Genomic DNA, 18,258 nt, shown 5'->3' on the forward strand with positions numbered 1-18,258 from the left:
ATCATATCATATTAATATATGTTTTTTAGAGCTCGGTCTAAAGGGTTCAACAACATTTTAAGCCTATGGCGGATGAATCCGTTAGCAGGCCTTAGAGTAAACTGACGATATTGTCTTGTTTCGGTGGATTGAAATTATCATTTTTGTGCTCCCTGCTATTTTTTGGTTTTTTGCTGTTGTTTTGGTTATTATGCAGGTATTGTATTGGCATCAAAAGACGTTTGCTGGAAGCTGCTCTGCTAAAATATGCATCTCGGTTGCATTTCATAAGGTCATCGTCCGGTTTGTCTTGGGTCAGAAACATTCAGTTTTTCTGTTGCCTAAGCGCGTAAGTGACATGACGCGAGATCCCGAGTCGCATTATTTTAACATTGTTTTGCTGTTCCTTGAGGTGTTCGCTGATTTTTTGTGGGCTCTACGAAAGAAATTCAAGTCGTATTGAGCGCTTTATTTTTCCATATTAGTATCAGACATGTATTGGTCTTGGTAGGCATACATTCATTTGGCGTATCTTAGCTAATTCTGATTATGGTGTATCTCTTGAATTTCTGTCATGTTGTGATGGTACTGAGATTTGTGGTCATAGGCTGTTTGTTTAGGTGCTTCAATAGGCTAGTTTAGCTTAATAATTCTACCTTTGATCTGCTTCTTTTAGTCTTCATTGTGATAGACTTGCTTGTATTGTTTCATAGCTCTTCTTGTGCTTATTTTTTTTTTAATTTAATATTTCCTTTGCTTTTCCAAAAAAAATATATGTTTTTTGGTAAGATCATATTAATATATGTTCAGGATGCTGCATTTTACAACCCATCTATTACTTTAAAAAATAAATCTAAGACTTTTTGGTAAGATATCTTATCTAAAAAACTCAAACAACATATATATTACAAACGAAAATTTGAAGGACCTCCAATGTATTTGGCCAAAATATCTAAGACTTTTTTTTTCAATGGGTGAATGGATCATTTATAAACACTTTTTTTTTAATTATATTACTAATTTTAATAAATTAACAATTAAATATCTTGGCCAAATATAAATCACCTATTGAACCTATACTATTCAGTCTTGTTGAAATAACAACAAAAATTTTATCTGTTGGATATGCCTTGAAATCTCAGTTACAAGAAGTCAGAAAAATCTTTGTTGAATCTTTTTGCATCTTTGATGTTTTAAAGATTTTTTGGGAAAAAATATATTTTCTTGGAAGATACTCTGACTTGGATTTGTTTTATTTTAAAACAGATTTGTTACTATTTTTTGGCATATATTTTTCTATAAATAGGGAGTGCTTTATTCATAGAAAAATTGAGAGAGAGAGAGAGAGAGAAAAGGAGCAACAATGTAGGGTTTTCAATTAGGATTTGCCGCCGACACAAGGCTAGGGTTTTAGAGAGAAACAAGAGGGGTTGTCTCTTGGTATAACTCTAGGGTTGAGCAAAGGGGATTGATTACACCTTGGAAAACACTTATCAAATTGAGTCTCTTGGCCACGGGAAGAGATTCGGGTTTTGGGTAGAATTAGGATTAATTCTTGTAACCCAATTGGGAATTTCTTTGTAGCGTTACTCTTTGATATAGTGGAACGGAGGGGCTGCTCTCTCCCCCAGACTAGGTCATTATTGGACCGAACTGGGTAAACAAATATTGTGTTCTTTCTTCTCCTTTATCTCTTTTATCGGTTATTATTATTATTGCTTATTCCGCTTAATTATTTGGTTGCCGTTTTATTGCTCCACACATCAAGTTATTCATTGGTGTGATTTTAAGACGAATTCACAACATTAACCAATGTTGATCATTGACATTCACATATTCTAATTGTTGAATAAAAAAAGGAGAAGAGTTTTAGTTCAAATTATTCTCAAATCAAACTAATACATAAAGGGATCATAGCTTTCTGGTGAAATAAGGCACTTATTACTACAATGCATGTAATAGAAATATAACAACCTAATCACTTCATAATGAATAGTGACAGCTGTTAATTAAGATTAACCACAATTACTTAGGATGTGCACCACACCAGCATTAAACGATGTAGGATTAATAATGCTAGTCTCTTTTGAGAAAGTTCTTGTACCATTGGGCAGAAAGCTTAGGGTGCCTTTTCAATCCATCTTTGTAATCTACAAAGTTAAATCCAAAACGAACAGTATAGCCATTAAACCATTCAAAAGAGTCGAAAAGTGACCATGAGAAATATCCCTTTACATTCGCGCCGCTCCTGCAATTTTTTTATATCGAAAAAGTCAAGTAAATAATTAAAAAATAATAATCAAAATTCATAAACCGTAGCATATAGTAGTAATAATCCTTTACTAAAAAAAATTGTAATAATCTTGTTACTTTATAAACAAAAAATTACTAGATGAAAATGTAAATGTAATGGATATTTAAAACAATAAGATCGTATACTGGAGTTTGGATTATGGTTTCATCAAACATCAAACTCAACCCATGGATATTAAGTTTTAGTTGTAGTTTTAGTCTACTGGTGATCATAATTTAGTTGGTAGAAATATCGTATTTTATATTTAGTAGTCGAAATTCGAACACTTTACTTATTCACTTTAAAAGTGAAATTTAGCCACTAAACGAATCTACGGAAGAAAAACAAGATATATAGCTTTAAGTTATATGATATATACAGTTTAGAATATTGTATAAAAGGATTTAGAATCAATGTTTGTACATAAAAAATAACGTATTTATGATACCTCATCAGTTGGTAGTTATTGGGGAAATTATTGGAGGATTCAGAACTTGAGCTTCGGAATTCCCATTTATCCACACTTATGGTGTGTGTGTGTGGAAACTAGAATACTAGACTAAAAAATAAGCTAAAATTGCAATAATACAATCAAAAGGATAATGTTTTGGGATAATAGCAATAACTTACTTAATTGCAGAATGAATGTAGTAGAAATGACGATACAAGTAATCAATTCTGTAAGTATCTAGAAGAGATTCTTCAACCGAAAGTGTTGGATCATTGAATTCATTCATACCTATACAATAAATAAGGGATATAGTATATGAATATAAAAGTACCACACAAATTAAGAAAAATTACATTTAAACTATTTTATAATATATGATTGTTCAATATAAATTGTTCAATTAATTTTTATTTTTCAAAAAGGAATTGTTCAAGTGAATAAGACAAGATTCAAGAAAATTGATCGGTTATTATTTCTATATTTACCATTTTCATGGATGTAAATTACAGGATTGTCATATTTATCCTTAATGTGTAACAAAAGATCACGAAGTCCCTTTGGATAAATGTATATCCAAACTGAAGCAGCCTGAAACAATTATAAATATTTATTATTATAATGCCCTCTCAAATTGTAACACACCTCTATTTTGGAAAAATATAATTCTAATAGAAAATTATCCCAGTGATTATTTTAAGTTACAAGACACTTACCCTTGGACCTAGGGGTATCCCGTTTTTCTCAACTGCAATTATGAAAATAAAGACAAAATTATCAAATTCAATTTATTTAATTTCTCCTAATATTAAATTAAATAAATAACAAGTAGAATAGATAAGTGTTCCTACATGAAGTCTCGGTCATAGGATCTGTTGTGAAACTGGGTTTCTCATTTTCTTGTGGAGGAGCATGGTTAATATAACTAGAAGAGTAATAGTTTAAACCAATAAAATCAAATGAACCATTAACTTCTCTTGATTGCAATTCAGTGAATGCAGGCAATCGACTTTTCACTATGCGTCGCATGCTTTTAGAATAATCTCCGGTTGTTAAGGGTTCCATAAACCTGAAATCAATCAAACAAATTAAAAATTTATTATTTTTCTAGTTATATTTTGTTACTCCTTTTTTTTTTTTTTTTACAATCCTTAATTGTTACTCCCTCCGTCCCAAAAAGAATGACCCATTTTGAATATATGCACTATTCATATATATTGTTTTGACCATATTTTTCTACTAATAAATAAAAATAAATATTAACATATAAGATGTTGTTAGATTCGTCTCGATGAGTATTTTCAAAATATCAATTTTTTATAATTTTTACTATTATACAATTAAAGATATTAGTCGCCAAAGTTATGCATTGGCATGCGTGTTTCGGTCAACTGGGTCATTCTTTTTGGGACGGAGGGAGTATTATTAACATTTGATTTTTTTTGAAAGTCAAGTGCTCTTATTATTAATTAGTTACCATCCAAATTGGAAGTCAAGTGCTCTTTCGGCAGCCTTTTTATCTGGTATGCTATTGTCTCCAAGTGGCAAGAACCAGTTAGTAACCAACGTTATGCCTATTTGTCCCTTTTGATTTTCCTGTACAATGTACATATCATATACGATGTTACTTCCATTCTAATAATATTTTTTTTTTAAAAAAAAAAATCAGTTTTCAATAAAGTTAAAATATTAAAACGAACCTGATACTTAGTCTTATATACTTGTACAGCTTTTGCATGAGCAAGAAGTTGATTGTGGGACACTATATAAGGTTCTGTGCCAGAATTACCACCCAGACACGTTGGATCCGAACATCGACCTGGTGGTGTTGTTCCAATTGCATATCCACCATTGCTAAAAAACCATGGCTCGTTCAGAGTAACCCAGTATTTCACTCTATCTCCAAATTCCTTGAAGCAAAGATTTGCATAGTCTTGAAAATCATCTCTGAAACATTGATATGAAATTAAAAAAATTAATTATAGTTCTCTACACATTAAATTGTTATGCTAGCAAAACAATATTTAGAAATGGAGATATTTACATCGCCAACAACTAGTGACTATAGTGCATTATTGACTGAATTCCATAGCAGCCAAATGTAATGCAAAAGCGACCAAAAATTAGGTCATTAGAAGAAAACAATTTATAATAGTTAGACTCACATTATTTGGGAACTTAAGAAACCGCCATACTCATCTTCTAAAACTTGGGGAAGATCCCAGTGAAAAAGAGTTACAAATGGTTGTATACCTGCAGTATTATCAACAATATTTAAGTAATTTTTAATAATAACAACTTGATTATTAAAATTATTATGATAAATAATATGTTGGGACTGTGAATTTTGAATGTTACCCTTATCCAATAGTTCATTGATGAGCTTGTTGTAATAACCGATCCCATCATAATTTATGCCTCCGCTCAACTTTCCCCCTATTGGTAAAAAGTAATCAAAAGAAGTGATGTTCATATTGTTAATTACATATATGGAATCCAAGTACAAGATAACATTGTGTTAAAAATTGTCGATGATCAAAGTTTGACTTACTTGGGAGTATTCTTGGCCAAGAGATTGAAAATCTATACGAATCTATATTTTGATCCTTTGCAATCGCAACATCTTCCTATAGTAATAAATTTAATATATTTGTTCACACACACAAAATCAAATTAATTAAAATGAAATAAAATACTGGCACTCTGCCAAAATTAATAATTATTTTCAATTCATATTTATCTAATCTAAGGTTATTAAGCATTGCGAGGTTCAATTATTATATTATGCTTAGTGGATGCACTGGTCTGTTATGTGTAAACTAAAGGCTAAAAGGCGGTTGGTTTTAGGGTTTTGAGACCGCTTAATTTCTTCATAATTTTTATATTACTAACTAAATCCATCCGTTGCATCAAAATATAAATCTGTAACTTTATCAGGGTTTTGGGATCGAAGATCACTCATCTTTTATCAACCATACATAAATCAATGGAGTGAGAGTACCTTGTAGCGGTGATATTGGTCAATGGTGATATCTGCATTGCTTCCATCCCTTATTCTTTCTGCATTTCAAATCATATATCATATATAAATTATGTATATACACAATTTAAAATCAAACAAGGATGATAAAATGATGTTAAACTTTATTGAATTTCCAATTTAATTAAAATGTTAGTTTAATTTTGATTTATACATCAAATTTATACATCATTTTATTATCAGAATAGTCATTTAATTTTTTGAAACGGAAAATGTTAGTAATGTTAATTTTTATCTTGAAGGTGGGGATCAAACCTGGATGATCATTGGTGTAGGTATCCCAAATACTTGGTCCTTTACCACCTTGGTTTACTGCACCTTCAACCTATATACATGTGTAATTAACAAAATCTCAAGTCAAGTATAAACATGAAAATATAAAATAATGTTAAAGAGGTGTTCATTCAATAGTAAGAACTTAACATTATAATCTCAAAAAATATAATTCATATTTCACTTTAAACAGTTATAAAATAATTATTAATATCACATGCAATATTTTTTTACACATATTCTCTTGATTAAAAAAAAAAAAGTTATAATGACTAGAAACATGTGTTTGAAAACTTTATACATACTTGGTAAGAGGACGAACCCGCCCCAAAGATAAAGTCATTAGAAAAATTGCTCCTTCTAAGGTTACCAATGTACTCAATAGGTGAGACTTCAACTGCTTCAACTGTATTTTTGGAGTTTATTGTCAATGAGCTAACAACTAAGAGACCAAACATGGACACAATGAAATCCATATTTTGTTTGTGTTATTTGGTGTGAGTACGTCTGCCTATTTATACAGTAAGGAAGTGTTTACCTACCCATCACCAAAATGTAAACCTACCAAACACCAAAAAATAAAAGTAGTCTATTGTATTTAATTAAATGAGGTTGCCATAATTTTACTTTTCTTAATTACTCTCGTGGCTAAATTTCAATATACGGATAATTTTTACTAGTGAACTATTCCTTAAAAATATTTAATAATAAGAGTATGACAAGTTGCTTGCCTGATTCATGGAGCATGTGAAGGTTTATTGTTCCTCTCTTAAAAATATTTGTTTATTTTTCTTCAACAAGTATGTTTCGAATTATTCTTAACTAATCTGATTTATTTTATGCAAATTAACCCCAATTAGTGCCTTAATAAAATTATGTTAAATCATTTGAATGCCTACATATTCATAGGTTCAACAATAAAATTTATCTAAGTTTGTTACCACGTTTATAGTGGTTTGTTACCTTGTCTACCTAAACACATCTTGTGTTTTGGCGACTGTTTTTAATAAAATTATTGCTGATTAAAAAAAAAAAAAACAATAAAATTTATCTAATTAAGTTGTATGAAAATAAGCCATTTTGAATTTTCGACATATTACATGTTCTGAGTAAAGCATATTGATATTAGGTTCTTTCACTTCTTTGTACATGAATGCAAGCTAGAAAGTAAGCAAAATGAAGAACCAATCCCATCAAGTGGTTTTCAGTTCAAGTTGTTAATTTTCAGTTCTTATATTGCCTATAATGGTTAAGAGTGTGGAAAAAGGCCTAACATAACAATGTCATGTAACGAGTGATAATTTCATTCCTTTATTTCTTCTTAACATTACTAGACTTTGAATGTTTCTAAGGATGACATTGTGTCATGATAATGGGAATTGATGTGTGAAAGTTGAGGGCAAGTGTTTCTAACAAAGCTAGCGTGATACATACAATGTTAAAAGTGTGTTAATTATAAATTTTCAATTGATTTTTTTTCTTCTTGGTTTTATAAAATTCTATAATCAAACCATATAAAAGTCTATATGTTGATTAGAAAGTGAACATGGTGAATCTCTTGCAAGGCCACAATTGGGGAAGGGAGAGTATGAATCGTATACTCTTAAGTTTTAGCCTTTGAATCAAGAAGTAAGTGAACATACATAGTGAATCTCTTACAAGTTGCTATATTCCATCTTTGTTGTTTATGTGCGTAGCTATTCACATATGCATGGATGGCCATAAGTGCTTTTGATCACAGATTCTTTCAAACATATGGTGGCTTATATGATTCCCATTTAATAAATGAAATTTTATATAGATAACAATGACAAAATTTGAATATATTAGATTGAATTATAAAACTATATCTTATGCATAAGAGTGCAAAATACAAATAAATAAAACCATAAAACTATACAAGACCCAAAAACAAAGCATAGAACTAGACCACCACATATGACAGTTCAAAGCTAAAGTGCTACTCGTCGCTTCCATCCATCTATAAGAGAAAGACTTGATCGTGTCCAACATATGATGTACTAAATTTGTCGAGCCTCTAAAAAATCTATGGTTCCGTTCAGTCCACACAACCCACACGCAAGCAAGCCATATGAGCTGCTTCAAAGAGCGTCGTGCACGAGAACCCCCAGCTGAATTAGAAAACTGAACAAAGTGATCCGAAATAGCCTGAGCAGGCACCAAAGGGGAGCCAATCCACGAGCTGACAAGAGACAAAAGAGAACCAAAAGTGCTGCAAGATAGAAACACATGTTGAGCCGTTTCAATCACTCCACATTTAGAAACACAATAATGAGTCTCCTGAGATAAAATGCCACGAGATACCATGTTTGCTTTGGTAGGTAACCTATCACGCAAGAGACATCACGAGAGAATGGAGACCTTCAAAGGAACCCGAGAGTATCAAATAAGACCAGTCGTAGCATCCAAAGTAATTGCATCCTGAGCCGTCAATAACTAGTATGCACAACGGACTGTATAGTCTGTATCCAGGTCTAACAGCCACTACCATTTATCTGGAGTATGATCCTGAAAGGAGATATGAAAAAGCAGGGCCGGTTCCGAGATTTTGGAGGCCCCGGGACAAATAATAAAAATGGACGACTAATAAAAATACAATTTTTTAAAAAAGAAATTTGATAGTGTTTTTAATAAAAATTACAACTTAAATTTAGAAATTAATTCTTTATTAATATAATTTTCTTGAAAAAAATAAATAAAGTAGTCAAATTATTTATAATTTATAGAGTTTTTTTTTTGTCAGAGTTATAGAATGTTTTTATTTATAAAATAAACAATAATAATTGTGTAAATTCATTATAGAAGTCTTAAATAAAAAAAATAAAAACAAAACTGTCCCAAGAGGAACTTGAACTCACAACCTTGGAGTCTTAAATACCATTCATGTGCGCGCACCAGCAGACCAAGGCATCTTTTGTGAAATTTTTTGTCTGAACAAATACATAACATATATTTGAAATGATGGGCTTGAAAAAAAAATTAAGGCCCCATCTTTTTTGAGGCCCTGGGCTGGAGGCCTGGTTGCCTTGGCCAAAAACCGAGCCTGTGAAAAAGTAAAGTCTGGCACTCCCCTAACATCTCCTCCTTCACGCCCTCAATTGACGTTGCCACACCCACGCGTCACCACCTGAGTGTCCTATAATTAAGATTATGCTGTATATATTTCACTTAACTTAATAGTATGGAAATACACTCATTTCCTATGCTGCAGATATATGACATGCTCTTATTTGCCAAATTTGAATTCCAATTTATTTTATAACTTTTTAAAAATATAAAAAAATATTTTTCTTTTAATATAAAATTTAGTTTTTCAATACAAGATTTTGAATATAGATCTAAATATCAATATGATTTCAAATTTATATTTCTATTTAGAAATTTTTAAGATTAGTTTGTAATTTAGAGATATTATTTTATTTTTTTTTACCACTGTACATAAAGTCATATAACTATAAATATAAATAAATGAATAAAAAAATTTAAAATATTCTTCATATTAAAATATATCTATATCTCTACATATAAGGTCATATAACTATAAATATAAATAAATAATAATATAATATCCTTTGAAATATATTATTTTGAATTTTTTTTATCTCTATATATAATAAAGTCAGATAGCTATAAATATGAATAAGAAGATTCTTTAGATAAAAATATGTCTATATCTCCCTTAACTTCCGCTATACAAACACATAAAATCAATTAGTAATATTTAAATTCCCATCAGATAGCATGGCCCTTTGTTTAATAGACAATGTTGTTAAACAATCCTTATTAAGATTCTTTTTGGCCTATCGTATACATAGATCTGTTACATTTGACATTTGAAATTTGAATAAGCATTTCCTACTGTTGTCTGCGTGATGAATAAGATGAGATTTAAGTAAAAGATTATTAAGGGAGTATCACTTATAAGTATGATTTTTTATTCTATTAACAGTAATCAATTAGTCTAAGGATTGATTAACTAACCCATAAAAATATAATTAGTGTAAGCTCTGCCCAGTCAACTGTTTCCTATAATAAAAAAATTAAATAATTGATTAAAGTGGTTAATGAATTCTCTTTAGAATAAATCATTTGGGAATTAAAATTGGAGTTCTATATTTTTGATAAAAACAATTTTTGATCAGATTTTATTAAACTCGTGGCTGATTGAACTCTAAATTACTAGGGGCATCTTTTTCAAGAAATCAAAGGATTAAAAAAACTGTTGTATGATTCTATATTTAAATTTGGTACAAACTTTACGGATGGATTCTTCTGTATTTAATGAGAGATCATCTTATAGATAAAATTAGTTTCAAAATGGTTTATACTTTGTACATAATTAACCTTCAATTTTTAGGAGAATAGACTTTGATAATTTGGAGTTTAAAAAATAAAATCTGATTAATTATTATTCCACCGAAAAATCAATTTGTTCGAATAATTCATTTCTTAAGTGATACTTATTAAGCATTGTAGATCAATTAATTTGTTAACATAATTTAATTAGTGTAAGCTCTTCCTAATCAATTGTTTAAAGAATACTTACCTCAAAAAAAAAAAAAAAAAAAAAACTGTTTAAAGAATACTATCTATTTTTTTTTTTTGAAAAGTAAAGAATACTATCTTTAATTTGGATCATGTGCTAGTATTTATAGTAAAGATCGACTCCAATTTTCTAAGCGGATTTCTTGCGCCCTTGTCCTTGGTTTTGCCCTCCACGTGATTTGTAAATCTGGTTTTGTTATGTGATCACTGAATTTGCATGGATACATTTTTAAAATATTTCCATTTTGCATGCTTTGTAGTAGTACACCTACCCCGTCGATTTTTTTATTTTTTTTATATTGAGATGAAGTTTCTACTTCGTTAAGAATTCTATGGAATATATATATATATATAAGGTTGGTTCTCCTCTTCCAATCGGATTTTTTTACACGGATGAGTCAGGAATTGAACCACAAAATACATATTTAAGGGGATTAAGACTCTTATCACTTGGACCAATTCATTATTAAAAGCCATCAAATTAATTTATACTAGTAATTAAAAAAATATTAATTATTATTAGTATTGCAATTGTTGCATATATATTGATGCTATGTATTATTTTGACTCAAGACGCAATGTATTTTTGGGAGTATCATCGATGTTATAAATAATATAAAATCATCGATATGACTTTATCCTAACAGCTTAAGTTTTTTGGATAATCGGTTATTTGACATGGTATCAGAGCTAATATGACTAAGTGGTCTAGAGTTCGATCCCCGCTCCCCTCACTTTCTAATTAAAAAGTGAAATTTAAGCATATGGTAGGTGGGCCTATGCATTATCCACGCTTCAAGCCCAAGTGGGCTCTTGCATGAGGGAACGTATTAAAAATAATATAAAACCATTGATGTGGATCTATTCCAACAGCTTAAGCTTTTGAGATAATTAATTATCTAATAATCAAGTTTAATGAATATATTTATTCAAAGAAGAACATGTGTAATACTCTCTGGTCCTATTAATAATAAAGAACATTTTGAAAAAAGTAGGTGAACATGTATTTTGAATATATTTATTCACAAATTTTTATATCTTGTTGATTTGTAATTAAGCCAAGTCTATGGTGAATGAAGGGGCTACTAATGTAGCGGCTTGTGGAGTATTTTACAAACTAGTAGATCCAAGTCTACGGCTTATTTCGGGTTCACTCGAAGCTGGTTGAGTTTTTTTTTATGTGTTCTTTTTCGTTTCTTTTTTCCTTGTTTTTTTTTTTTGTGTTTATAGTTAAATTAAATTTATCTTTTAATAAATATAGGTGTCTAGTAAATGTTCGGTTAAAATTTTAACAGCGAGAATTAAAAGTATTAATAGAAAAAATATAGAATAATTTCATCATAAAACTATTTACGGACTATTCTTAACTATAAGGGAAAATGTAATGACTAAAAACATATGTAACTCTTTATTATTTTGATTATATTGATGATTAGTTGATTATATTTATATTTATAGTTGATGATAGTTGACTAGTAAGTTTATTATATTGATTGATAATATAGTTAATTGTATTATATTGATTTTTGACACGTGAAATCAACGAATTATTTAATTGCACAAAATTGTACTTGTATTCCTCAATTATCGCTCTATAGTAAACTTCTTAAACATTGTTTATAGATTGACTATTGGAAACTAGAATGAGCCTTCCTATATTCTGCTGTCATTCTATATTTGCGTGATGCATAACATTGTTTATGATTAATTTGTACTCCACTTGAAATCTATAATATTTAACTGCCCAAAATTTTAATTCCTCAATTATCGTTCTAATAAAACTTCTTAAACATTGTTCATAGATTTAATACTATATTTAAAACTAGAATGCACCTCGAGTAAGGGTTGCGTAGTCACTTACTTGCCATATATCTGACATGTTTTATCTATCTGTTATAGCACTAATGTCAAACAAATCATAACAACAACATCATCAAATATTGCGGAACTTTTAGCACTACACGAGTCATAGATTAAACACATATAGAAGAATTGTGGTTTATCTTTCGAAAGAATGAATGCAACAATTATTTATAAAGATAATACCGCATGCATTGCTCAGTTTAAAGAGTGGTACATACAAAACATATTTTATCAAAATTCTTTTTCACTCGTGATCTCAGAATAATGGTAAAATAAGTATTCAACAAATTCATTTGTGTGACAATCCTGCATACCTTTTTACAAAGTCACTCCTGAGAAGAATTTTCCAGAACCTAGTACTAAAGATTGGTCTTCGTCATCTCATAGATAATTGTCTAATTGTGAGGAAGATAAATATATCATAAAAGGATATTGTATTGTACTATTTTTCCTTCACTAGAAATTTTTCCATTGAATTTTTTCTAGTAAAGTTTTAATGAAATATATCATCAATAGACATTCAAGTGAGAGTTTTATCAATATACTAGTAGATATTGTTAGAATTCAATTGATTCATAAACCCTAGAACCGATCATATTAATCATTAAGAAATAAAACATAATCATAATCATAAGCGGAAGCGTACCTGAGTTTGAGTTCTCCATATGTGATGATCAAAGGTCACGGGTATGTGTGATCTTCCAACCGCAGAATTCCTTATTGGCTCCTGAAACCTCTTCTGATGGGGATGAAGAGAGAACTTTTGACTGAGCGCCGTTTTCACGTTATTTCTACAGTTGGGGACCATAACCCTTATAAATAACCTTAGGGTTATTTCTTAGTTTTCAATATTCTAATTTGGCCCCTCATCAAATTAGATATTGACTTATGGTATCTACACAATAAATTATCTTTCATGATATTTATGCTTTTAGCCATAGACTTATTATTAATTATTAATTAGACCACTGATGCTTTGGCTAATTACATAATGACCCTAACACATGTAATATTACTATTGTGACCCAAAAATTCTAACAATCTCCCACTGGTCACATATGTAATTATACACATGTGTTAGACTTTATGAGCTCAAAATTCGCCATTATATTCCTTAAGCATATCCAAATTATCTCGTCCATTAGTCATGCCAATATATAGAACCAAGGTGATTTTCGTTACATTAATCATAACTAAACCCATCAATGATCACCAATAGTGACACAACTAAATGACATAGACCCATCATGAAATGTGTAGCATGAAAATCACATGAAGTTGGTCTGTATATGTCGATTTTCAACTGGTCCTCCTTATCCTTAGTGAGATCAAACCTTAACCATAGTCAGAGTGTAAACATACCAAAACTGTATTTCTGCAGAAAATATTCTTAAGCCTTACTTGAACTGAAGTGTGTCTATATTATAAAAGCATTAAAAATAACAAACTCCCACTAGAACTGAATATCACAAAATGACTTGACACCCATATGAGCAATATGCTCATGAAGCCTTTTGGGTGGAAAACTTTAGTAAGCGGATCCGCAACATGGAGTTTGTACTGATATGCTATATAGACAACTGTTCACTCTGAACTTAATCTTTAACAACAAGACTTCGTCGAGTTCCTGTTGTTATTGAAAATAGAACTACTGATTTATTGTCACAAATAACTTTAGTGGTCTTTAACTCCTTATCCACTGTGTGCAGCCCCGTGACAAAGTTCTATAATCAGATGCGTCATGATATGTTATCTTTGCATCTAATATAATCGGAGTCAATATACCAAATGATCTCAAACTGGTCTGACTTCCAATATATGAGCATGTGTTCTTTTGTTCTCTTTAAATACTGTATGATCCATTTGGCTGCTTCAAATGGTCTGATCTTAAATTTCTTAAATATCGGCCCAACATCCCAAAAATTGTACGCAATACTTGAACGCATACAAAACTGAATATACATTAGACTCCCTACTACTTATCACAAGGAATCTTCTGCATTTACTTTTCTTTAAAGTTATTCATAGGGCACTGTTTGAGACTGAACTTGTCTCCCTTAGCCACATGGTTTACCGTCTTGTCATTGACAAACAAAACCAAGAAAATATATTTGCTCCCACACAACTCATGATATATACAATCATCAACCAAATTCACCTCAAAACCGAATGAGATGATCACTTGATGAATTTTGAAATACCATAATTGAGATGCTTGCTTGAGTTCATATATGGATTTCTTAAGTTTGCAAACCATATATTTTGAAACAAAATTTTCCGGCTGCACTATATACATTGTTTCATTAATGTTACCATTTAGAAACATTGTCTTTATATCCACCAGATGTAACTCAAGTTCTAAATGTGTCACCAATGTCATTATGGTCCTAAAAGAGTCTTTCGAAAAAACCGAAAAGAAAGACTCTTTATAATCAATACCTTCTTTATATGTAAATCCTTTTGTGACAAGACGAGCTTTTTACCTCTCCACATCGCCTATCGAATCCCTCAAGACCAATGAGTTTCGCACCTTATGGCAATGAGAAAATCCCAAATGTCATTGTCATTTATGGAATTTATCACTTTATTTAGGGTATCGATCCACCTTTGAGAGTTAGAACTTTCCATTGCTTGATGAAATCTGATCAAATCATCATCCATCATTCCAATGTTAACCTTATGTCCCTGGATAAATACAATATAATCATCTATTGTATTTCTATTTTCTCTCATGGATCTCCTGAATGACATATGTTCTTGAGGTGTAAGAGTTTGTTCATATGGAACAATTTCTTGTATGGAGAGTTAAACACCTATGGAAATATCAATATATTCCTCCATAACCATATCTCCCCCTGCAAACTCGACATCCTCAAAGAACTCCTGATAGAAAAATGAAATTTAATTGTGGGATCATAAAACATGTACCTTCTTCTCATTTGTATTATAAGGTCTTGCTATAACCGGACATTAAGGGCATATGCTGCAGTTTTAATTGAAAAATAAAAATTATTGGACGTTGTTCACCTGAATTGTTAAATTTACCATAGTATTCACTACCACGGTTAAACTTAACTCTTTTGATTCTTTAGTCGAGTTGATTCTCAACATCAGTCTGGATAAAAATTGAACACGTCCAATGACTTTCTTGTTTCATGAATGAGATAAATGAAGCCATATAGAAAATCGTCTTTGAACATTATGAATATTGTTTACCATTCCAAACAGCTGGAAAGAATGACACACAAATATCAATATTAATAAGTTCAAAGACATCCAAAGTCTCACTGGCCTCGTATCTCCTTTATTGGTTTATTTTCCCTTTTCTGTAAAACCTGAGTCTGAGATTTCATTTGACATAAGTCTCTTTATTCTCCATTTGGAGATGTCACCCAATATCTTGTGTCAAATGTACCTTAATTCTCATTGGTTAATTAAATGTAGCAATTGTGTTAAATTGAATAGAGATTATTGTAACCTGACAAAGAACCAAAACCAACTAATTTTAAATTTTGAAATAATTTAAGTTTCCATTCCCAAATAAACAAGAAAAACCAAATAGGTTAAAAATAAAAATAGAACTTAATTTTTGTTTGAAAGACAGTGCAAAAATAGTTTCATCAAAATCCAAATACAATTTAGTCTTTATCAATAATCTAAATTTTTCAATTGCCTCAACTTGAACTGTTTTGTCGTCAACCACATATAGATGTATCTTTCACCATCACTTAGTTGCCGACAATTCATAAAACATTACATAAACACACTGTTGTTAGTTGTGGCACCAGAATCTATCCAACATACGTGTGTCTACATACCAAAGTTAAATCAACCTGAAAACAAACCAAATGCATTCCCTTAACACGTCATGTTTGACGGTTAAAGTAATCCTTCTTTACTCTTTAGCTCCACAAAAGAAACAACTATTGTTACCTGATTTAAATTATTTATGTTGTTGTTCCTTTTGAGGCATTGTATCCGCAGCTTATCCTTATACTTTATTGAATTAAGGTTTTCCAAAAGCATAGTATATCAAACTTTTCGTTATTGAAAAACCTCTTTTCAAATTTCCTTAATGAAAACTGTTACCGTATTTATCTTTTCAGATAGTCTGCCCTAGAATGTTCCCATAGTGGCATTTTTTATGATCATCGAACATATGCAATTTGACCTCTCCCACCTTCCAATTTCCCTCTTTTGTTTAGAGGTACTCTCATCCGTACGAGGTGAGGGAGAATCAGTCCTTAACGCAACGTCGAGATCCATACTTCAAGAACTATCAAAAGATTTACTTTCTAGAACTTGAAGTTTGAGCCATTTAACTAAATTGACGTTGAAAGTAAACTTCAACATGTCATTCATAACTGAAGAGAGAACAAAAATCAAGCAAAACATGCTCAAGTAAACCTCAAAATAAAAGTAACTTTAAATTCAAATAAAGGTAAACCCCATTACAAGATATCGGGAATCCATTAACATTCTATCTTTGGACAAAATATTAACTTTTCAGTGATACCTTGGCGCAGTAATCAAACACTGATAATAAGAACATGTCAAATAACAAATTTTCCTTTGGGCCAATTTATTATTCACACGTAAAACCGAATAATTATCACACGTTTATCACCACAGGTGCACTTATAATTCTGTAAAATAGTTACCTTCCTTTGGGCCGGTTAAATATTCACATAAGTTACAAGCACACAACCTTTTTATATTTCAAAATAAGTTAATCTACACAAAAGAGGTTACTTTGGCAACATAATGTTTCAATCAACTTATTTCAAAATATAAACTTAAACTGTGAAATATTTGAATTTAAATTACTTAACCAGAAAATTATAACCAAAGTTGCAAGCATAAAATAACTTGCAATTTCCCACAATAGTGCTTTCAAATCTGAATTTACATGAACCACTGTTGCACTGATTCAAAATATACACTTAATTCACATATCAAATGCTTATTGTTATTTCGATCAATTTGTTTCTAAAACAAATATTAAACTGAAAACTGTATTGAAATAAGATTACTTAAAACAAATAATATAAAGATGAAACTTATGAAAAATGAGAAACTGAACCTCATAAAAATTGATACCGAATAACATTTATACAGACCAAACGGGAACCGAAATAGTGAAAGCAGAATTTTGCCAAAAATAATTAGCTTTTGATTTAATCCAAAATTCATAAGTTCAATCTGAATTGTTCCAAGCACTTTACATCTTAAAATAACATTTAAGAAAATTCGTATAGGAACAGGTATTTCCTCACGACACATAACAAAAAAAGAATAAAGCTTATATTCATTCAGATTGAATCAAGACAAGATGCCATGTGTGTGAAACAAAAGGAACCGAAGCATAAAACTCAACCATAGCAATATATCTTATTATGAAAAGCTGTTTGCAAAATTGAACCCAATATCATAACTAAAATTGCAAGTATAAGAACACAACTTGAAATTTTTTCATAACCGATTAAACAATAGCCCCATGAATTATCTGCTAACTAAATTTTCAAGACATAAGAATGAAATATGCAGAAACTCCAGATTCATAGGGCAGTTGTTTATATATCTCAGTGTTACAAAACACACAGACAAATCAAATATCACATAAAATTAATTAAGTGGGCAGAACGTTGTTATGATATGTATACTTTTGATCAATTACTTTAATCCAATTTCATTGATGCTCATATACATGAAGTCAAGAAACAATACAATGAGACAAATTGAATATACGATGCATACAGAGTATATAATATAATGAAAGTTGAAACCGAAACCGAA

At 30.4% G+C, this 18,258-nt stretch overlaps 1 protein-coding gene across 1 annotated transcript; it reads right to left on the reverse strand.

The window, feature by feature from the left end:
• Positions 1–1,821: 1,821 nt before the first annotated feature.
• On the reverse strand, positions 1,822–6,601 carry LOC123916571 (non-cyanogenic beta-glucosidase-like). The gene is made up of 13 exons (XM_045968052.1): positions 6,339–6,601; positions 6,016–6,085; positions 5,722–5,780; positions 5,272–5,347; positions 5,079–5,156; positions 4,886–4,973; positions 4,421–4,667; positions 4,198–4,316; positions 3,572–3,789; positions 3,437–3,468; positions 3,209–3,311; positions 2,903–3,011; positions 1,822–2,227 (listed from the first exon to the last, which is right to left on the reverse strand). Exons 1-13 carry the CDS (start codon positions 6,507–6,509, stop codon positions 2,056–2,058), a joined length of 1,542 nt encoding a protein of 513 aa, XP_045824008.1. The 5' UTR covers positions 6,510–6,601; the 3' UTR covers positions 1,822–2,055.
• Between the last annotated feature and the right edge of the window lie 11,657 nt (positions 6,602–18,258).

The sequence above is a fragment of the Trifolium pratense genome, linkage group LG3, assembly GCF_020283565.1.
Source record: "Trifolium pratense cultivar HEN17-A07 linkage group LG3, ARS_RC_1.1, whole genome shotgun sequence".
Classification (NCBI taxonomy): domain Eukaryota; kingdom Viridiplantae; phylum Streptophyta; class Magnoliopsida; order Fabales; family Fabaceae; genus Trifolium; species Trifolium pratense.

What these genes read in the sequence shown, in the direction of transcription:
- LOC123916571 (XM_045968052.1), bottom strand. Translation starts at nt 6,509, where the DNA reads ATGGATTTCATTGTGTCCATGTTTGGTCTCTTAGTTGTTAGCTCATTG. An exon ending in ACCAATATCACCGCTACAAG is followed by an intron (nt 5,348 to 5,721) that starts GTACTCTCACTC and finishes TTATTACTATAG; the next exon opens with GAAGATGTTGCGATTGCAAA. An exon ending in TTCTTAAGTTCCCAAATAAT is followed by an intron (nt 4,668 to 4,885) that starts GTGAGTCTAACT and finishes TCAATGTTTCAG; the next exon opens with AGATGATTTTCAAGACTATG.